This window comes from Salmo salar, chromosome ssa21, assembly GCF_905237065.1.
Source record: "Salmo salar chromosome ssa21, Ssal_v3.1, whole genome shotgun sequence".
NCBI classification, from domain to species: Eukaryota; Metazoa; Chordata; class Actinopteri; order Salmoniformes; family Salmonidae; genus Salmo; species Salmo salar.
In genome coordinates, this window is record NC_059462.1 from 17,228,054 (window position 1) to 17,251,097 (window position 23,044).

A 23,044-nucleotide genomic window follows, 5' to 3' on the forward strand; every position below is an offset into this window, starting at 1 on the left:
TCCCAGTGATTGGTTTTTGGCGGTTCACTTTTGTTCCCGCACATGACATTGACAAATTGCACAGCTGTCAAATGCAAACAGCTGGGGAAGGTTCTAACTAACCAAGCAGCAACCTTGGGCCTACACCTTAGCGTTATCCCCATCCACATTTACAAGGAGTCAAGTTCAGTTTGTCACGTGTGGAAGCGTCATGAATAGATTGTGAATAAGCAGTCCTATGTTCACACAAACGCACGTTTCACAGATGGTGCTGTTCCACAAGCCAGGCAAAGTTGATTATTTCCCCGTTGCTTTTATTCACAATACTGCCTATTCAGTAGGTATTGGCTGGAAACCGTAATCCAATCGCTACCGAGAAAGGGCGGGGAGAGGAACGAAGAGAGAGGCGGTGCCCGAGTGGAGTCTTTCAGTACCATGGACAGCAACTCGCGCTAGACTGCAGAGAATCAGCTCAAGGGGAGAGGGCTGCATACAAACGCTGGAACCGCGACAATTCGGTTTTAAACTTAATTTGACTGATTCCATTCTCGTTTACCTGTTCCTCTCCTCAGTTCGTGCAAGGGTTTACTTTAATTTCTAGTTGTAATACCAGCGAGTGGAAGCGAGCTGCATTTAGCTGCATTGTCTCTCTGCAAAGACCTGCTTCACTCTCCATCCAGTCAAAAAGTGCGATTTATTTTGAAGCATTGTTTAGGTAGTGCATTGGTAAGTCTTTGAACTTTAGCTTGTTATCTATCTATCTATCTAGTTAGTCTCTCATAACTGCTGCAGTGGTTGATTAGGTTATTCTATTGTAGTTTGTGTTTTGCCTTCATGCTTAATAGTGATGCAGGTTAAAGAAACATGACGTTTCTTAGTTTAAATCTTTGCTGGGGCATGCTCTTTTGATGCGCAATATACATCCATTTGCAATTGGCGATTCTCTTTTACCTAAGTATCCTCCTCAAACCAAGATAAACAGTTTTGTGGACAGAAGCCTAAGTGCACAATGAGGTCCCTCCACGACTTTTTCAATTGCACTTAAAAAGAAGAGGGAGCGAGAGGGCGAGAGAAAGGCTGCAGGAAGCGACGCCTGCCAACCCTCAGGGGTTCCTACATCAAACAGACTCTCGCGTCATCTTAGCGTTTGAAACGGAGACAACTCTTGATAGGTTGATAGAATATATAGAAATAGAAGTTTTTCTCGCTAAAATAAAGCAAGATGAAGAAGTTTCGAAAGGTACTGGACGGCCTGTCATCCTCCTCCCCGGGGGGTGTCGCGTCCCCGTCGTGCGGCAGTGCAGCTGGTACCCCGACCGCTCATGCGCCCACTCCCCAGGATATCCACGTCCAGGAGACGCTAGTCTCGGAAAACTTTCAGATATGCAAGGTGAGTTGTGTGTGTGTGTGTGTGTGTGTGTGTGTGTGTGTGTGTGTGTGTGTGTGTGTGTGTGTGTGTGTGTGTGTGTGTGTGTGTGTGTGTGTGTGTGTGTGTGTGTGTGTGTGTGTGTGTCTAGTTCTCCACAGTTATGTTTCTCAAATGGACCGAGAATAAAACCGCCAAATCTACGGTTTTATTACAAGGGAACAAGGGCCAAATGTTACAAGGGCCAAATGTACATGCTGGCTAGTGGCTATAGGCTACAGTATATCAATTTACCAACAATGGTGGTGAAATGTTGACGTACAAACGCATTGTTTTTATGGAATAGAGTATAGTGTTTTGTGTGGTATTGAGTAGCCAATAGAATAGAACCTACCAGACTAACAGACTGTCATGTTGTCGGTTCACACGGGTGCTTTTCAATCAGTCATCTTATCCGAGTTTACCATTTTAGACGCTGCCTGTATTCAAACCTAACTCAGTCTGGTTTGTATATGTTGTGTGCTTATTGAATGGATATAACGCTGTAACACTTGTGCAGAGGTACTGATTTGGCTAGTGACCAACACATTACCCCTCTCCCTTATCTGTGACACAATACTTTCAATGAGGTGTAGGCCTGTATATCCTATAGCTTATCATTTCTAGTAGGCTATTGTTGTGTGTCCACTTCTTGGGAGGAGGCAGTACACAATTATGCCTTGAAAAGCATGGCGCCATGGGCGGTTGTATGTGTGCACAGCTGGCTGCTCATTGACTTTGGGTATTACCGTCAACGCAGGGTGTGTGCCAAAGATGGTGGATAAATTAAGATGGTTCACTCAGACCGTTTAGCATTGAAAAAAAATGGTCAGTTCTGGTCTATTTAACTGGGTGTGTCTCCCATAGGTACCAATGCAATAGCAGCTGGGTCTGGTCTACTTAGTTCTGTGACTTTCATTTCGCTTCCTCTTCCGTCAATGGTGTGCACGCTGATGACGACCGCATCATGCTGCATGTATTCATTCAATTACCGGTCCCGCCGTGCTCCGACCGTTCGCCTATAGCTCCCACCGCTCTCCTTCTCTCTCTCTCTCCTTCTCTCTCTCTCTCTCTTTCTCTCTCGGTCCCAGCAAATGTATGTGCATTTCTGGGGCGATGTGCATTTAGTAGGCTAAACACAAGTGGTAAGAAAGAATGGCTTGTAAGTGGTGGTGGTTGTTGTCTTCTCCGCAGACAGTTATTTAGTGTTGTAGAATCGATGACATAACGGCTGTTCATTCCTCCCCTTTTTTATAGCCCATAAAAAGTGAGCGAGCGCGCGGAGCGACCCTGCGGTACTATCCGGCTGATGTGATTTTCGGGGAGCTATTTTTAGAACGCTCCGCGCCCATTGCAGCCCCGCTGATGTATTTGGAGCTGACTGACGCGATTATTCCTTGCCCCAAAGAGGGAGGGATTTTGGATCTCACTGTAAATAATTAATTGAGGAGCGAGCAAGACCGGTATAACATTGTAGCTCAAGCAGATGAGAGAGTATGGGGGGGGGGGATAAAATGAACAATGGGAAGATAAGGAGAGGCAGGCAGGCAGTTGACTCCCAAACCGAGGAGGTGGATGCTGCAGAGCATCGGATTCTGCATACTGGAGAAAGTGCTAGAAATAACCACGTGGTAGGCTGGGCAAATCCCTGCAGAGACTATACATTCTTATTGTGTCTGTATTAGTAATTACACAGTATTTTCCCCACTGCAGTCTCAGCTACTCAAGACTAAACGTTCATAACTTATGAATAGCCTACAACTTGCCCACAAATCACCTGAGCTAACCTGTCATTGGTGTTTCCCAACATCTCGAGGACCCACACCAGCGCGCAACTCACCTGATTCCACTCATTGAGGCCTTGATGATTAGTGGAACAAGGTGTGCTTGTCCTGGGCTACAACAAAAAGATGAGCCGTTGAGGGTACTTGAGGACTGGAGTGTGGAAACACTGGCCTAGGCTACCTATTACCGAACATCAACATTTCTTCTACGGTAATGGTTCAAGTGACAGATACGCGCAGCTGTTGTTTGGCATCATTCATTGAACCTTGCTGTGACCACAACAGGCAGGAAATTCGAGGTAAAAGACGAGGTGTGCCTCCGGTCAAGTTGGGCACAGAGGTGATGGCTTAAGAGCCATACGCACGCCCAAACGTTAAACGTTAAATACAGAGTGCACTTACTGTGTTAGCAGCATCTCTGGCACCGGTGGTGTTGTCACAACCCTCACACTGTTCCCTGCCCACTGTAGCAGACAGTACGGAAGGGCGGGAGTGTGAGCGGAGCTACACGCTAATGTTTGTATTGATTTTAAAATGTTGGTTCTACCAGTAACAGATAGAGCTATTATAGCTTTGCATGTGCATTTTGTAATGCTTTCTATTTAACAGTAAGCCTGGAATAAAAATCTATGAATGGGGATGTGGAAGAGGGGAATGGATAAATGAGGCAGCGTGCAGAGGAAATCCTCTCCCAGAGGCAGCACACCTTTTCTGGGGGTAATGAGGGTGGGAGTGTCCTGGAGGTCAGTCGTCAAAAGGATCCCGAAGGAGGAACACGTACGCGCACACACACACACACACTCACACCTATAGGGAATTGTGCCCGTTTGATGAATGAAAGGCGGTCACTACCCTAACCTTTTACTCATTCATTAGTATCTTTGGTATACGCTTCAGAGGATAAAATACTTAGTTTGTTAATGGTGTCACATACCAGAGATTCCAGGTGTGTGTGTGTGTGTGTGTGTGGGGGGGGGGGGTTCCATACATTTACTAACTTTCTTAGTCATGACATTTATTCTTCTCTCTAGTGTGTGGGAAGATAGCACACGTGTCTTACCGCTCTTCTTTTTATGGCTTTGGCCACTATTAATGTCGGTGATGACGCGTGAACAAGTGCGTGATATGAGTTTGTCATGAAAGCTCTCTGTCAGACTACAGATATTGGTCAACTTATTCAGTACAGCAGATAGAGGTACCATGGGGTGACCCAGCTGTGAGCGTGCCTCATCCAAAAGTTGAGAGCAGGGTTGCATGGGGAATTGTGTGTGTGGGTGTGTGTTCGTGTGTGTGATAGAGGGAGCGTGATATGTGGATGGAGCTTAGCTAGAATAGGCATGGATGTGAAGAGAAAGAGAGAGGGAGCAAAGTGAGGTCATGGCTGCAGGTAATTGCAGGTAGCATAGTGGTTAAAAGCGTTGGGCCAGTAACCGTGCAAAATGTGCAAACGTATAAAAATCTGTTTTTGCTTTGTCCTAATGGGGTATTGTGTGTAGATTAATGAGGGGAAAAAAACAATTTCATCACTTTTAGAATAAGGCTGTAGCATAACAAAATGTGGAAAAAGTCAATTGAACACCTACAGTGCATTCGGAAAGTATTCAGATGCCTTGACTTTTTCCACATTTTGCTACGTTATTCTGCAAAAACAGGTTTTTATAAATATTTGCACATTTTGCACGGTTACTGGCCCAACGCTCTTAACCACTATGGTCCCGCTAAGCGCAAACCAGATGGGATGATTCACGCAGTCTCCTCTGAATAGTTGACTTTGTCTGTTACTTGAACTCTGTGAAGCATTTCTTTGGGCTGCAATCTGAGGTGCAGTTACAGTATTTGCCAATCTCTGAGACTGGTAACTCTAATGAACTTGTCCTCTGCAGCAGAGGTAACTCTGGGTCTTTCTTTCCTTTGGCGGTCCTCATGAGAGCCAGTTTCATCATAGCGCTTGATGGATGTTGCGACTGCACTTGATTTTTTTTTTTTTAAGTTCTTGAAATTTTCCGCATTGTCTGACCTTCATGTCTTAAAGTAATGATGGACTGTCGTTTCTCTTTGGTTATTAGAGCTGTTCTTGCCATAATATGGACTTGGTCTTTTAGCAAATAGTGCTATCTTCCTTATACCACCCCTACCTTGTCACAACACAACTAACTGATTGGCTCAAACGCATTATGAAGGAAAGAAATTCCACAAATTAACTTTTAACAAGGCACACCTGTTAATTGAAATGCATTCCAGGTGACTACCTCATGAAGCTGGTTGAGACAATGGCAAGAGTGCACAAAGCTGTCAGCAAGGCAAAGGGTGGCTACTTTGAAGAATCTCAAATCTAAAATATATTTTGATTTGTTTATCACTTTTTTGGTTACTACATGATTTCATGTGTGTTATTTCATAGTTTTGATGTCTTCAGTATTGTTTTACAATGTAGAAAATAGTAAAAATAATGAAAGACCCTGGAATTAGTAGGTGTGTCCAAACATTTGACTGGTAGTGGGTTTGAATACACTATAAATCAGGTAATAAGTCACATGTACTCACTCTTTGTGCAATAATAGTGGTAACATGATTTTTGAATGAATACCTCATCTCTGTTCCCCACACATACAATTTTCTGTAAGGTCCCTCAGTCGAACAGTGAACTTCGTACACAGGTTCAACCACAAAGACCATGGAGGTTTTCCAATTCCTTGCAAAGAAGGGAACCTATTGGTAGATGGGTAAACATTCAAAAGGCACATATTGAATATCCCTTTGAGCTTATTAATTACACTTGGGACGGTGTATCAATACACCGTCCTTCCTTACTCAGTTGCTGGAGAGGAAGGAAACCGCTCAGGGATTTCATTTTTATTTTCCTGTCACCTCTCCACCAGTGCCCCCCCCCCGTGGGGCGATATGCAAATTGTAGTGGGTCTATTACAAAAAAGTATGAATATGTATGGTCTCTGGATAAGAGCGTCTGCTAAATGATTAAAATGTAAATTTCTAGGGTGTCGGGTAAGGTTGAGTTGATATCCTCTCAAAGCACTTCATGATGACTGAAGTGAGTGCTACGGGGCGACAGTCATTTAGTTCAGTTACCTTCACTTTCTTGGGTACAGGATCAATGATGGACATCTTGAAGCAAGTGGGGACAACAGACTGGGATAGGGAGAGATTGAATATGTCCCTAAACACCACATTGACACCACACTCCAAAAATCAAGTCCGGCAGGCTCTAGTTTTGTCTTATCTTGATTATTGTCTAGTCGTGTGGTTCAGTGCTGCAAGGAAATACCTAGTTAAGCAGCAGCTGGCCCAAAACAGAACGACACGTCTCTGTAATCAGAGGGCTAATATAAATACTATGCATGCCAGCCTCTCTTGGCTAAGAGTTGAGGAGAGACTGACTGCATCACTTCTTCTTTTAATTAGAAACATTAATGCGTTTAAAATTCCAAATTGTTTGTATAGCCATCTTCCACACAGCTCTGACACACACACTTACCCTACCAGACATGCGAACAGGGCTCTTTTCACAGTTTTCCCCAAATCCAGAACAAATTCAAAAATGTGTACAGTATTATAGAGAGCCATTATTGGATTGAACTCCATCTTATATTGCTCAAATTAACAGCAAACCTGGTTTCAAAAAACAGATAAAGCAACACCTCATGGCACAATGCCTCTCCCCTATTTGACCTAGATAGTTTGTGTATGTATTGACATGTACTGTAGGCTACGTGTGCCTTTTTAAATATGTATGTAGTTCTGTCCTTGAGCTGTTCTTGTCTATTGATGTTCTGTATTATGTCATGTCTCATGTTTTGTGAGGACCCCAGGAAGAGTAGCTGCTGCTTTTGCAACAGTTAATGGGGATCCTAATAAAATACCCAAATACTAAATACCAAGTAAACACTCCAGCCATCTGGTCTACACATCCTCTGAAGACTAGCGAAGCCTTGCGAGGGTTTAACACTTTAAATGTCTTACTCTCACGTCGGACACGGAGAGCGGGAGCTCCCAGTCCTCCTGAGCGGCTGTGGAGTCCCTGCCACATGCTTGTGTCTTTAGCTGTTGAATTGTGACTCCACTTTGTCCCTGTACCAACGTTTTACCACTTTGATTGCCATACGGATAGCATAGCTGGTCTGTTTGTACATGTCCATGGTCTCAGTCACCTTGTCGTGGTTCGCACTTTCAGTTTTGCGCAAATGCTGCCATCGATCCATGGTTTTTGGTTTGGTTAAGTTCTAATCGTCACAGTGGGAACAACATCCTCTATGCACTTCCTGATGAACTCAGTCACCGAGTCAGTTTATATTTCTATACTATTTTCAGAGGCAATCCAGAACATTTCCCAGTCCGCGTGATAAAAACAATCTCTGCCATGCTATTCATGCATACTAATCAAACATGTGATTACTGAGTAGTGTGAACCTCCGGCGACAAGCCTCAACCTCCCCATGACCCATTATAATGATCAGCATAATAATCTATTCACAATTCATAAAGCGGTTTTCTCTACTCAAAAGTGCTTTGCTATTGTATGGAGGTCACACCCTCCACCATTCAATTGCAGCGCCCAACAGCTGTAGCTAATCAATCAGTCAGCAAGAGGACTGTTGAATTCTGGTTTTACATCAGGACCCACATTTGACACTCAATCATTGCATTTGGCTTTTTATCATTACCTTTAAATTTGACATTTGAGTCATTTAACAGACGCTCTTATCCAAAAGGACTTACAGTAGTGAGTGCATACATTTTCATACTTTTTCGTGCTGGTTCCCCGTGGGAATTGAACCAAAAACCCTGGCGTTGCATGCGCCATGCTCTACAGTCTTACACTCTTAGAAAAAAAGGGTTCCAAAAGAGAACGCTTTTTGGTTCCAGGTAGAACTCTTTTGGGTTCCATGTAGAACGCTCTGTGTAAAGGGTTCTACATGGAACTCAAAAGGGTTTTACCTGGTTCTTCAAAGGGTTCTCCTATGGGGACAGCCAAATAACCTTTTTAGGTTCTAGATAGCAGTGTACCAAATGAGACATTTACCTCTACTACCAGAATGAAATGTCTAGGATTCTTGAAGTTGGCCCTACTTGCTTAGCTAAAGTCCGTTTTGCATTTGTTTCCCCCGTAATAGTTATGGTCAGCATTTGGGGCGAGAAGACTGATCTCAGATCTGTGACTACAGGCAGTTTCTGTCTCAGTCAGGGTCAAAGGTCAGTGGGAGGAGCCTTTATCTCCCATGTCTCCTCCTCATCACTCTTCGGGCATAGATGTGTGGGTAGAGGAGGAGATGAGATGACGTCAACCTCATCTACGACCCTTCAAACTTTCTGCGATCGCTGGCCTCCATCCCGAGTCTGATGACTCATTGTTTCACTGCCTGCCTGTGAAGTGTTAGAGTGAGATAAAATAGGGAGGTGTGGGTGTGTGTGGAGGCAGAGAAGAGAAGGGGGAGGAGGGGAGGGAAATGGATCCGGGGGCTGTACTGTGTGTGTGTGTGTGTGTGTGTGTGTGTGTGTGTGTGTGTGTGTGTGTGTGTGTGTGTGTGTGTGTGTGTGTGTGTGTGTGTGTGTGTGTGTGTGTGTGTGTGTGTGTGTGATTATTCACAAATCCTCTTGGTTACTGGGCTGGTGGAGCATTGTGTAACTCTCTAGGAGCAGGTTTTATGTCCTTATTGGAGAGGTTGGTCCACTTACTCTCTGGGTGATGATGCCATTCCTGGCAAGCCTGGCAGATTGCCCACCGCCTCAGTACCTCATGCGGTGCAACACATAATTGTCTTTAAATTAAGTGAACTTTTCAATCATCCCATGATCTCGCTAAGTATTGCTTCATCTCTCTTTTGGAAAGTCTATTTTCTTCTCTCTGTCCTTTGATCAAAGGCAGTGGTAAATTGTGTAGACATACTGTATACTGCAACTTAGAGTGTGTGTGTGTTTGTGTGTGTTTGTGTGTGTGCAATTACGTGCATGCCCATGCATTTATGATCGTATCTATAGGAGGGACCCTCTGACAGTCTTGTCTCTTGAGGATTGTCTGTCCAATGAAACGCCAGGCTTCTGCCTATTCTGAGACACAGCTACTTGTACTACTCCCCTCAGCCACTCCTTTTAGTGGGATGTACGTGAGGATGGAGATTGGGTGGTCTGGAGGGGCTCTGCTCCGATGGAAGTTGGTGGATTTAGCATTTTTCAAATACCTGAAACAGTGTTTTCATGCAATATAGAGCTATAATCATGGGTAATTCTATTTAAAAAAAGCATGATATTTATCTGCATAGGTTATCTAAGCATACCTCTTTACCTGTTCAATTGTCGTTTTAATGAACGATGCACGTTGATTCTTTAAGAACTTTTATGTCTTAGGAGTTTAGTAAAACTCCCACACTGGTAGATAGTATCATAGCCCAAGAGTTAAACGGCCATTGCAGTCAAAAACTAGATTGTTTTTGTGTTTTATATATATTTCCACACTATGAGGTTGGAATAATATTGTGAAAATGATGATAATGCCCTTCTAATGTAAGAGCTGTGTGAATAGAGAGCCTTAAATGTTACTGTTTTGGTGGGATGGAGTTTTAGCCTGCCTGGTAACAACCTACTCTAACTTGATTGGTAGCCTGAAATGGCTTGGTAGCTAGTTATGATGTTGGGAATTTCGGAACCTATCTAGGTGGCTAGTATTACAGAGAAACAACAAAACATATTTGTATTTATTTATTTATTTATTCATCAATAAAGAAATCAATAGGCTACATAGCTTGATTAAATGACAAACATACCTCCTGCGAGTCCTGCCTATCACCGGCATCTAAAATCAAATCAAACGCTGTGTCACACTCTCTGTCCTCCACTGACAATACTGTCTGCACCCACTACTGGACTATCTAGCATCCTAGTATATCTTTGCTCCGTGGTGCACCTTGGAAGGAACCACTTACTAGGGAGAATGGGGGAGGTGGTGGGGGGGGGCACTCTTTGCCTGGTCCAGCCAGTGTGCCCTCTACGCAAAATACTGCTGACAGATCTTTTTATAAATAATTTTCGTGATGTCTTTATGCTAATTAGATTTTGACTCTAGGGTGTTAAAAATAAAGTTGAGTAAGTCATTCAACACCTAAAAAAATGTAAAAACTGGACGAATCTGAGGGGGTCCGTGCCCTTGTGCCCTTATGGGCATGATGCCTCTAGTGGTATGTGTGTGTGTGTGTGTGTGTGTGTGTGTGTGTGTGTGTGTGTGTGTGTGTGTGTGTGTGTGTGTGTGTGTGTGTGTGTTTAGAGCTGGGCGGTATCCAGATTTTCATACTTTCATACCGTGCCTGTGCCATCTTGAGTTATACAGTATTACTGGTGGTGCAACAAAGGGTGCTATTTTTTTTACTTCTTATTTTTTAACGTAAACTCCAAATCAAACTTAAGACATCATCTGACGTGGTTGATATCATTTGTTGTTGCGTTTCTTAAGGTCAGACGTCATTCGCAGGAGCGCCCACCCCTCCTCCTCACCCCTCCCCCTCTCCTTGATGTTCTGAGCCTCAGCATCCCTGTGGCGATGCATTGCCTTTGCTGTTTAGCCACCTTGTGTCACAAGGAATCAATCAGTCCTATAGCTGGAATGATGGCCCCACCAGTCTCGCTGGTCCCCAAGAGATTACATCATCGCCCAGGCCTAGCCCACGGAGTCTAATGGATGATGCAATTGGCCCGCTGTTGACATGCTCGATTCTCTTTCGCCATGACAAGTCGCCAAGGGGGTTAAACACGCGTGCACATGGAACACCTTGGAACCCAGTGGCCACAATTACCCGTGGTTAAAGGCATAGTTCACCCAAATTATGAAATGACATATTAGTTTCCTTACACTGTACGCAGTCTATGGACAAGGTATGACAGCATTCTATGCTTTGGTTTAGTTCAATGGCACTGTTTCCAAATGTTAACATTTTTGGAAACAATTCTAGCCATTGCCAGGGGAACTAACCCAAAGCATGATTTGCTGCCATACCTTTGTACATAGCCCGCTTACAGGGTAAGGAAATCAATGTGTCATTTTGTAATTCGGGTGAACTATGCCTTTAATCACAGGCTAACAGGCTTTAGCCCCCATCATACGAATACGTAAAGCATGTCACACCCACACAGAGAGACAGGCTCACTGTTGCCGGAAGGCAAGCATGGAACCATAGATATCTTCTAGAATACAGTGTGTATGTGAAGACATGCTTGTGTGTTCACCTGTGAAGATGGAAGATGCAAGACAATTGCACACCCACACGAACATCCCGCTACACACACACACTCGCACGCACAGTACACAGAAACACTCACACACACATAGACACACACAAACACACACGCATTGTATAAACAAAAATATAGTATACGCACATACCAATGAGACCCTACACTCTTAGAAACAAGGTTCCATGTAGAACCAAAAAGGGTTCTATCGCTTGCTTCTGTAGCGATGTGTCCTTTTGAATGTCACATGTTGAACAATGCTGAACATTATGTTGATTTGACCTGAAACAACTTTAGGTTTTCTCCCCAAAATACTTTTTTGACACCTAGATGTGATACCATGTGACCTAGCAGAATATACAAGTACTGCTCCCCTCTCTCGTACTCTCTTTAACTGTGGACCTGAAGGAGGGAGTAGGACCTTCATCTTCAGCAGGCCCCGACCATAGGCCCTGGACCTTTGCCTTTAACGGTCAGAACCGATACATTAGGGGAAAAGTACCTTTTAGGGAATAGTACCTGTAATCCAGTACAGAAATAGGGACGGAAGTGCCCATGCACTAAACAGGCTCAGAAGAAGACAGAATACTTTAAAGAGCTAGTGTTGTCTGAACAGTACACGTCAGCCAAATCTTCTTCAAGGACAGAAGGAGTAGACAATTAGAGCTCAGCCTGTGCAACTCAACGAAGAAGCGCAACAAGCATAAGGATATCAATTCAGGACCAAAGGAAAAACCTGAAGGAGGAAACCAACCAACTGAACCAGAAAGGACACACAGCCATCTTCTTCCTTTGTTCTCCTCTATGCTGCCTGAACAAACAGGAAACCAAAACAGACTTGGATCACAGACTGAGTTTAACATCATTTAAAGTTCAGGATCTCCGGTTCTTCACTTCTTAACTTTCTTTCCATTTCCCGATCATTCTCATTATGTTTGTAACTATTTGGATGAGTGTTGATAAATGTTGATTGTATAAATCAATTTTGTTTGTCTTGTTATTCTGGTAAAGATCTCCAAATGATTGTCAAAGAGTTCAGACCTTACTGTTTTTCTAATTCTACTCTTATAGAGTTATTACAACAATAAGTCAGAAGACCATTTTGACCAATAACTGGACTGTTGCCCCGTAAATAGTTAAATAGTAATTCTGTAAGTGTAAATATTTCCTCAAATTTCTCCACCTTGTCTGCGACTGTTTCCCTCTTCCTTGTAACTGCAGATTTAACCTGTTTAAGTTACAGAATACGGTTGAAGTCGGAAGTTTACATACACTTAGGTTGGAGTCATTAAAACTCGTTTTTCAACCACTCCACCAATTTCTTGATAACAAACTATTGTTTTGGCAAGTCAGTTAGGACATCCACTTTGTGCATGACACAAGTCATTTTCCCAACAATTGTTTACAGACAGATTATTTCACTTATAATTCACTGTATCACAATTCCAATGGGTCAGAAGTTTACATACACTAAGTTGACTGTGCCTTTAAACAGCTTGGAAAATTCCAGAAAATTATGTCATAGCTTTAGAAGCTTCTGATAGGCTAATTGACATAATTTGAGTCAATTGGAGATGTATCTGTGGATGTATTTCAAGGCCTACCTTCAAACTCAGTGCCTCTTTGATTGACATCATGGGAAAATCAAAAGAAATCAGCCAAGACCTCAGAAAAAATATTGTAGACCTCCACAAGTCTGGTTCATCCTTGGGAACAATTTCCAAATGCCTGAAGGTACCACGTTCATCTGTACAAACAGTAGTACGCAAGTATAAACACCATGGGACCACGCAGCCGTCATACCGCTCAGGAAGGAGACGTGTTCTGTCTCCTAGAGATGAACGTACTTCAGTGCGAAAAGTGCAAATGAATCCCAGAACAACAGCAAAGGACCTTGTGAAGATGCTGGAGGAAACAGGTACAAAAGTATCTATATCCACAGTAAAACGAGTCCTATCTCGACGTGTCAAATCGGAGGGCCTGTTGTCCGGACCTCTGGCAGTCTCTATGGGGGTGCCACAGGGTTCATTTCTCAGGCCGACTCTTTTCTCTGTATACTTCAATGATGTCGCTCTTACTGCTGGTGATTCTCTCAAAACATTCATCTTCTGCACATCTACCATTCCAGTGTTTAATTGCTATTGTAATTACTTCGCCACCATGGCCTATTTATTGCATTACCTCCCTTATCTTACCTCATTTGCACACACTGTATATTGGCTTTTTATACTGTATTATTGACGGTATGTTTTTTTTCTTCCATGTGTAGCTCTGTGTTGCTGTATGTGTCAAACTGCTTTGCTTTATCTTGGCCAGGTTGCAGTTGTAATTGAGAACTTGTTCTCAACTAGCCTACCTGGTTAAATAAAGGTGAAATAAATACAAAAATACCTGAAAGCCCGCTCAGCAAGGAAGAAGCCACTGCTCCAAAACCGACATAAAAAAGCCAGAATATGGTTTGCAACTGCACATGGGGACAAAGATCGTACTTTTTGGAGAAATGTCCTCTGGTCTGATGAAACAAAAATAGAACTGTTTGGCCATAATGACCATCGTTATGTTTGGAGTGAAAAGGGGGAGGTTTGCAAGCCGAAGAACACCATGCCAACCGTGAAGCACAGGGGTAGCAGCATCATGTTGTGGGGGTGCTTTGCTGCAGGAGGGACTGGTGCACTTCACAAAATAGATGGCAGCATGAGGAAGGAAAATTATGTGGATATATTGAAGATATATCTCAAGACATCAGTCAGGAAGTTGAAGCTTGGTCGCAAATGAGTCTTCCAAATGGACAATGACCCCAAGCATACTTCCAAAGTTGTGGCAAAATGGCTTAAGGACAACAAAGGGAAGGTTTTGGAGTGGCCATCACAAAGCCCTGACCTCAATCCCATAGAAAATTTGTGGGCAGAACTAAAAAAGCTTGTGCGAGCAAGGAGGCCTACAAACCTGACTCAGTTACCCCAGCTCTGTCAGAAGGAATGGGCCAAAATTCACCCAACTTATTGTGGGAAGCTTGTGGAACGCTACCCAAAATGTTTGACCCAAGTTAAACAATTTAAAGGCAATGCTACCAAATACTAATTGAGTGTATGTAAACTTCTGACCCACTGGGAATGTGATGAAAGAAATAAAAGCTGAAATAAATCATTCTCTCTACTGTTATTCTGAAATTTCACATTCTTAAAATAAAGTGGTGATCCTAACTGACCTAAGACAGGGAATTTTTACTAGGATTAAATGTCAGGAATTGTGAAAAACTGAGTTTAAATGTATTTGGCTAAGGTGTATGTAAACTTCCGACTTCAACTGTATGTCAGCAAAAAAAAGCTGTGTGGGCAGCTTGCGGTTAACGGTTCAATATTTCTGTGTCGGCCCTCTATATTGGACAGGAAGGTCACTGAAAGTTCTGTGCTTAGATTCACTCCATAATTAGTCTAAGATTGAATTATTTGCAAACAGCAATATTTTCATTGCAAATAAGACACTCTGGCTTGGCACTGGGAAAAGATGGAGAGATGAACTCATATCTCTCTGTACCTTCTCTGAAACTTCGATTTTCATTATCCACCTTTCTTCTTGATTTGTTTTGAGAGCGACATTTTATCTTGCTATCAAGCAAATTATTCGGAACAAATGTTGACGTTAAAAAAAGTAGTGTAGACTCAGGGGCGGAAATCCCGGGGGGGACGGGGGGGGACACGACCCCCTCATCCTGGGAAAAATATGATTTGTCCCCCCAATATATCACTGAAACATAACTATGTAATTTAAATAATATTAATAATACGCAATGAAAGCAATTGTGCTGATTATAGACACTTAATAGCGCGTTTTTAAGTTTCAAAAGATTGCAACCCCCCCACCCTTTGCCTCACAATGGTTTGATCCACTGCCAGTTCCTTAGCTTGCTTGGTAACAGAGAGGTCGTATCTACTGTCTGAAAGGCACTCAATGCACGTAACTGACGTGAGGTTAATCCAGTCAATCGCGCACACACACTAGCTGAATATGCAGAGCTAGCGCGCAAATATTAACTATTAAGCTAGCTAGTACCTATTCCATTTATGTGGCGTCGTCAAAGATGGAATCAGCATGCAGATGATGTAAGTTAGTGCTTCAAAGTCCCTGTGATTAGGTTAGCGATAAACTGAAATCCAAACTGAACAGAACTTCACTCTCTTCTACCATTGTCTTAAATATATTTAATGGTCTCGTTGCAAAAGCTAAATTGTCGCAAGTGAACTTTTATTTCTTTATTTTATTTCACCTTTATTTAACCCGGGTAGCAAAGATTATAGCAAACACCACTGAAACTGAATTGGTGCTCGCTAGCTTTGCAAAGTCAGCTATTGTTGGAAGCCAGCCAATATGAAACAAACTATTAAAATTACAAAAGGTTGCAGCATATGTTGTGTAAATGGTGAACTCATACAGCTGTCAACTCTTGTCATTTTAATCCGTTTCACATTTGCTAGCTACCTTTTCGATTGAAGCCCAAATAGAATGATTGAAGATGATAGAAGCCCATCTGCTACTGTAAATAACCTACACACTGTGTGTGTAGCCAGCCAGCCAGCCAGCCAGGTAGAAAAATGGCAGAAAAATAAAAGACGGACATCAGAGTATTTTTCAATACACCAAAACGCATAGTAAGAACCCTAGTAGCCTAATATCCCAAAGACTAGTTGATAAAATGTTCATAAGAAAGAAATGAAATTCTAATGGAAATGTTTCACAATGATGTCATTAGGCAGAGCAGGCAACAGATGGCACACAGACAGCAGAGTTGGGGACAGATATGCAGGGACAGACTGGCAGAGACAGGGAGTCTCAGGTAAGTTTGTTGAGTCTTTGTTTGGCAAAATTATGAAAGGTTCTCAATTTTTTTGACTTGTAAAATAGGAACATAATTGGAAAATGCCATGGATACCCCCACTCTCAACTTAAACTGGTGACTGAACTAAGATTTGTTAAAGGCAATGGTATTGCTGTTGTGATTAGTTGTGTAGTTTTGGGTACCGGTAGTTAGGAGTACGGCAAACACCTTATTTCTTTGGTTCCTCAATATACATTTACCATATTACAATGTAGGCTATGTGTTACAGCACTACTTTTGGTGTCCCCCTCAGGAATTGCTCTTGAGAAAATTTCATGTAATTGTCCCCTCCAAAGTTGATATCAGATTTTCGCCCCTGTGTAGACTACTGTAGGCTATGTAGACCTGTTTTTCCCCACCAATCAACACACAGAGAAATATACACAAATAATCATTGAATAGAGACAGTGTTAATTATGTACATATCATATGTGTAAAATATGCTACATTTGTAGTGTAGGCCAATTAATTGTGCTAATAATTACGGTCATACTTATTATGTTCTGGCCCGCCATTGTCCAATTGTTATAATAGGATTTTCAGTAATAGCCAACCCGGGTGTGGTCAACTATTTCAGCACCGTTTCGCGCTGCTCTGAGACATACATGGGGACTGGTATTGATAAATCAATGAGATTTTTATTTTCACTGAATCTCCATTTGGGTATTGGTTAGACTACAATAAGGGTGTGGAAACGGTCACGTTGTATAGTGAAACCGTGAGGGTTTTGTATTTTGTTTTTCTTGGAATAGAAACACCATAATATTAATCAAATTAATTAAGCTACATTTAAAATCCATCCCATATACTATGTTCTTACAAAAAAGGTTTTGCATTTTCTAGTACAGCCAATATTACAAAAAGTAAAATGCTTCTCAAAGATGCCCTCTGGTGGTCAAACTAGCACTAACTAGCATTAATGGCAACAATGGCTGACAATTAAATAACATGCCATAGAATTCTGCGGTATCCCGCAAGGTGTGCTGCAGTATTACACAACTTTTAAAGGAAGAACCACTGTACACTTCATACAGTATATGGAACCCCTAGGGTGGCAGGTAGCCTAGCAGTTACAGTGTTGGGCTAGTAACCAAAAGGTCGCTGGTTCAAATACCCGAGCCGGCAAGGTGAAAAATCTGTTAATGTTTTCTTGAGCAAGGCACCTAACCCCAATTTGCTCCATTATGGCTACCGCTAATAAAATAGTATTACAAAGAAAATAATATCATAAATAATGAGAGAATACCAATATATTTTGAAGATGTTATTGTCATTATAGTCACTCTCAAACACAAACAGTTTAGGTAATGCAAACATTGTTTGGAAATATGCACAGATCGGTAGACAGGAAGGCTCTTTGTTTGAATGATGTTTGAATGATGGCCCAATGTCAATTCTGGATGCCTTCAGAGGGGTTATGCCTTCTGAGGGGTTATGCCTTCCAAGGGGTTATGCCTTCAGAGGGGTTATGTCTTCGGAGGGGTTATGTCTTCGGAGGGGTTATGCCTTCGGAGGGGTTATGCCTTCCGAGGGGTTATGCCTTCTTTATGGAACAGTACAATATGTGTTATTGCCTACCTGGTTTCCTAGAGAAAGAAAAAAGGAACATAATTGGTGTTATATCTTATACCTGCAAGAATGTAGACAAACTGGTACGCAGATATATCATTATTATAATGTAGAAGACCAACTTACATGCAGTTGTTGCCATCAACAGCAGCCAAAAGATTGATCCTTTTTCCGCCTGGTAGTTTTGTTCAGGGGCCTACATGGCTAGACCCCCCCATCTGACTCCACCCTGAAATACTGAGATAAAAGTAACAATTAGCTAGTTGCCAATGTCAGGCTGGGTCTGCAGCTCTGTTTGGCACATTTCAATAAGTAAAATGAACGTTTATTCGTAAGAGTTAGCTAGCTTGTAAAGTGGCTAGCTAGCTAATTAAAGTGTTTTTTCCCCTATAGGCTTAGCTAGCTAGCTTGTAAAGTGGCTAGCTAGCTAATTAAAGTGTTTTCCCCCCCATAGGCTTAGCTAGCTAGCTTGCTAGATAACAAACGGTAGCCTAATATAGTGCACAAAATTTGAAACAATGCTATCTATCTCGCCCTATATTTTATCTTATCATTATGGCTTCATTTATTTGAATGGAAAAATAAACATTGATTAACTTAAACAATTGTGTTATTGAGTCGTCACACTGGATAAATGGCAGTTGGTGTTGACAGTTTTTGAATTATGGAAACCACTTTCTCAAGGATTGAACCTTTCTCTGAAAAGGGTTCTTACATTTTGACCAAAGAACCAAAAGGTTCTACATAGAACCCCAATGAACCCTTAATTTGTAAGAGTGTAGCTAGCACCCATTAGCGAAGAGGAGGTCATCCCAGCTCATTCATTTATTTCCATCCCTTCACTCTGGTCTCATACTGCCCTCTCTCCCTGCTCGCTCAACTGGGCATGCGTGTGTGTGTGTGTTTGTGCTTGGGAAGCACTTATATCTGGATGTGGATAAGAATGGCTTCCTCCCGTTCTGTGAGAATCTGTAAGCTGCTGTCTCTCTACTGAAGGAAGGACTTACAGCTTTCTGGCTTCCTCAAACATTACACCAGACCAGCCAAACCAATACTCAGGATCCTCCCTTTTTCCTATCGCCTTTTCTCACTTAAAATATTTCACTGTAATCCACAATCAGGCAACCGGAATTGTTCTCAACTGACACAATGATGTACTTCGATGTGCTGACTCCTACTCCCTCCTAGTTCTATTTTTTACGTCTCTAACTATGGAGAGACCCCGTCTAGCCTGTCCCCCTCTCCTCCACTCCTCCTTTCATACCTCTCTCCTACAGTACCAGTGTTCAGATCTGTCTTTTTATTTTTAGTCCTCTGCACATCAAAGGAATTTTCGAGTAGCCTCAAAATATCTCCCCCTTCACTGTTGGTGAGGAGGTTCAGTGGAGTTCTCCTTCTGTCTATCTTCACCTTCTTTTGACTGATGGAAACAGCTCATAATTCTATGAAGCGAGGTTAGATAGGTATTCTTAGCGTAGGAAGTTATTTCCATTTTCCTTCAACTACTGTGTCTTCTCTGAGGCTACCATCACCCAATGAGGCAATGGAGTGTGGATGGATGCACAGAACCACAATCACACACGGCAGAACCACAATCACACACACGCATGCACAGACCGTAGTATGTATCAGTGGGCCCCCTGCTGCAGGTGATGCATGTTTAGTGTGATGTTGAACGTGTGCGTATGTCTGTGTTTGTGTACATTCTTGGGTCTCTCTCTCTCTCTCACACACACACACACACACACACACACACACACACACACACACACACACACACACACACACACACACACACACAAACCCCCACCCTCCCTCATACACACAACCTCCCCCCTCCCCACACACACACACACAACCCCCACCCACCCTCCCTCACACACACAACCTCCCCCTCCAGACACACACACACACCCCCCCCACAATGCGTTATTCATGCCTAGTCAGTATTTGTGCCTCAGGTTGTGCATCACTGTTGCCTTCTGAATCTCTCCCCAGTTGTTACTTTATCTTTGGTTTAAATGTATGCACTCACTACTGTAAGTCACTCTGGATAAGAGTGTCTGCTAAAGGACTCAAATGTAAAATGTAAATGTATATTTGAGTTCTACATATTTTGCTGTGTGTATTAATGTATAAAACAATATGTGCTGTTTTTTTCTCTGTAATGCTTGGGTCTGTTGTTTGTGTTCAATGCTCTAGACCTCTCCTGCTATAACGTATTTGTATTCATCCAAGCTGGTACAGTATAAGAACGTTCAGGTAGTAATGGCAAAACAAAATATTTCTTTGGATGTGATTCAAGCACGTTTTATATTTGACTTCAGAGATCTTTCTCAGAGTTACAGTAGCAAAACTTTTGTTTTTCTTTTATTGGATTGAAACGTATGAGGAGACATGTTCGCTGTGGTTTCACCAGAAACGCCAGGTTCCAGTGTTTGATTATGAGCAGCTGATGAAGTCTTGGGTATGAGGCTGAGTTGACGAAGCTCTGTGTTGACAATGACTGGTCTGTCTCCGTCGTGGCCTATAGTTCACTGTAGCTGAGAGCGACATGAGGATGGAGTCACAACACTTCTGTTAGAAGATATTTAGATTAGGCTCGTCTTGTCCACTAGGATTAGCAGAGAAAGTGGCGAGCGAGATCGAGAGTGAGAGATAGACAGAAGGTGGCAGAGAGAGGATGTGGGACAGAGCTGGGGGAGGGAGGCAGACAGGGAGACAGCGAGAAGGAGGGAGCGAGAGAAGGAGCAATACGGGTATAGCTTGATATCTTGACACCCTCTGAAGATTCCTCTGACAGGCCTCTGACATAAAAAGAGAGCAGATCTTATAACGTGGCAAGATAACGACAGTCTCCCAAGAGGAGGAGAGAGGAAGGGGTGTTATCATCAAACACTGCCTGTCTGCTACAGTAGGAGTCCGACACAGAGCCAGTACTGAAACACAATGAGGAGTTATAGCTACGACACATAGATTACTCAGCTGCATGTGGAGCCCCACACATCCATAATACAGACAAATACTGTTTCAGTATGTAGTGAGAGAAAGAGAGGGAGAAATAGAATGAGAACAGAGTGTAAGAGCAACCATAGAGATGGACCCAGAGCAGACACACGCACACACACGCACGCATACACACGCACAGAAAAAAATGGCTTTAGAAGTTGTGAAATATGCATGAGCAGCTCTGAGATTCACCAGGGTAAATGCATTTTTCATCCACTTCATGTCTGTGATGTGTATATTTAATGGTTCTTCCCTCCGGGTGGGTCTCTATTGGCCCCATCAGTTGCCTGAGCAGAGTGCACCGAGCTGGGCTTGGTTCCCCATATCTCCCTTATCTCCCTCCTCTCCAGGTCGTCACAAGTTAACTTCTTTGGGATAGGTGGGACATCCGGTGAAATGGCAGAGCGCCAAATTCCCCCAAAATTATAAAAATATTTAACTTTCATACTTTCACAAGTGCAATACACCAAATTAAAGCTGAACTTCTTGTTAATCTAGCCACCATGTCAGATTTCAAAAAGGCTTTAAGGCGAAAGCAAACCATACGATAACCTGAGGACAGCGCCCAGCATACCAACACATGAAAATCGGATTTCAACCTGTAGGCGCGACACAAAAGTCAGAAATAACGATTTAATTCATGCCTTATCTTTGAAGGATTTCTTCTGATGGCACTCCAATATGTCCCATAAACATCACAAATGGTCCTTTAATTCCGTCGTTATATCTCCAAAATGTCCATTTATTTGGCTCATTTGATAAAAACAAACACCAGTTCCAACTCGTGCAACACGACTACAAAATATCTTATAAGTTACCTGTAATCTTGATCCAAACATTTAAAACAACTTTCCTAATACAACTTTAGGTATTTTTTAACGTAAATAATCGATACAATTTAAGACGGGATAAACTGTGTTCAATACAGGATGAAAAGAAAGTGGAGCGAGCTTTCAGGTTACGCGCCCACACCACAACAGTACACTAGACTCGAGCCACGTTCTGAACGTTCATACTTCTTCATTACTCAAAAGAAAAACATCAACCAATTTCTAAAGACTGTTGGCATCCAGTGGAAGCGATAGGAACTGCAAGCAAGTGCCTTAGAAATCTAGATCCACACAGAAAAATACATTACAAATACTGTCACCTCAAAAAAACTAAAATCCTGGATGGTTTGTCCTCGGGGTTTCGCCTGCCAAATAAGTTCTGTTATACTCACAGACATAATTTTAACAGTTTTAGAAACGTTAGAGTGTTTTCTATTATTATATGCTAGCTTCTGGGCCTGAGTAGCAGACAGTTTACTTTGGGCACGGTTTTCATCCGGACGTCAAAATACTGCCCCCTATCCCAAAGAAGTCAATAGCAACTGGTGGTTAGTTAAGAGGTCAGGTCCACACAGCAGCAGCAGTTCACCCCAGCCAGGCCTGTTCTACTCCTGATTGAAAGGTTCCTTCTGTACAGTGTGGATCATTGCCAGAGACCCTCTGCCCACCACACCTACAGGTGTGTGTGTGTGTGTGTGTGTGTGTGTGTGTGTGTGTGTGTGTGTGTGTGTGTGTGTGTGTGTGTGCGTGTGCGTGTGCGCGTGTGTCACTCATGAATTTCATTACTGTTAACCCATCTCCCCAACCCTGCACTTACACAATGTCTGTATGCAGATTAATGTTGGATGATTGAATGTTACGTTCTCAGCCTTTTGAGAAGCATAAACACATATCTCTCTTTTCAAAGGTGTTGGCAAAACAACATATGCACCGAGAATAGGAAGAAATCAAAATGCAAGCTATTTGCTCTTCTCAACGAACACAATACCTCTGTTGCTTCCTCCTATTCCAACGTGTGATGCTGCTATCCTTTGATAGCAGCCTGCTGTGAATTATCCGTGCGATCAAAACCTTGATATTTTTTCCCATTTTCTTTTCGTACGTGGTATCAGAGACACAGCAGAGCACAAAAACAGAACAGGTGTACGCTGATATTCGTTTGATTTTTTTCAGCTGTTCCATTGATTATGCCAAGGCATATTTGATTTGCTTTCCCTAGTTTTTCTATGACTAGTAAATATTTGACAGTGTATCCACATAGCACTCCCTCTCCTCTGAAAACTGTCTGTATGCAAGTTGAGATAGTGGGCGTTGGAAAGCCGCTTGTTTTGGGGTGGACAGACACAGAAGGAGCAGG

The 23,044-nt window shown here is 42.6% G+C and overlaps 1 protein-coding gene across 14 annotated transcripts in view; it reads left to right on the plus strand.

Moving 5' to 3' along the window:
• Positions 1 to 399: 399 nt before the first annotated feature.
• Positions 400 to 23,044, plus strand: part of stxbp5l (syntaxin binding protein 5L) — a 233,983-nt gene continuing 211,338 nt past the window's right edge. For 10 of the 14 annotated variants that reach the window (XM_014163997.2, XM_014164001.2, XM_045704487.1 and 7 more), the window contains exon 1: positions 400 to 1,369. In XM_014163997.2, coding sequence (XP_014019472.1) covers positions 1,202 to 1,369 — 168 coding nt within the window. In that variant the 5' untranslated portion in view covers positions 400 to 1,201. The remainder of the gene's footprint in view (positions 1,370 to 23,044) is intronic. The other 4 variants (XM_014164005.2, XM_014164008.2, XM_014164007.2 and 1 more) reach the window with 1 other exon arrangement.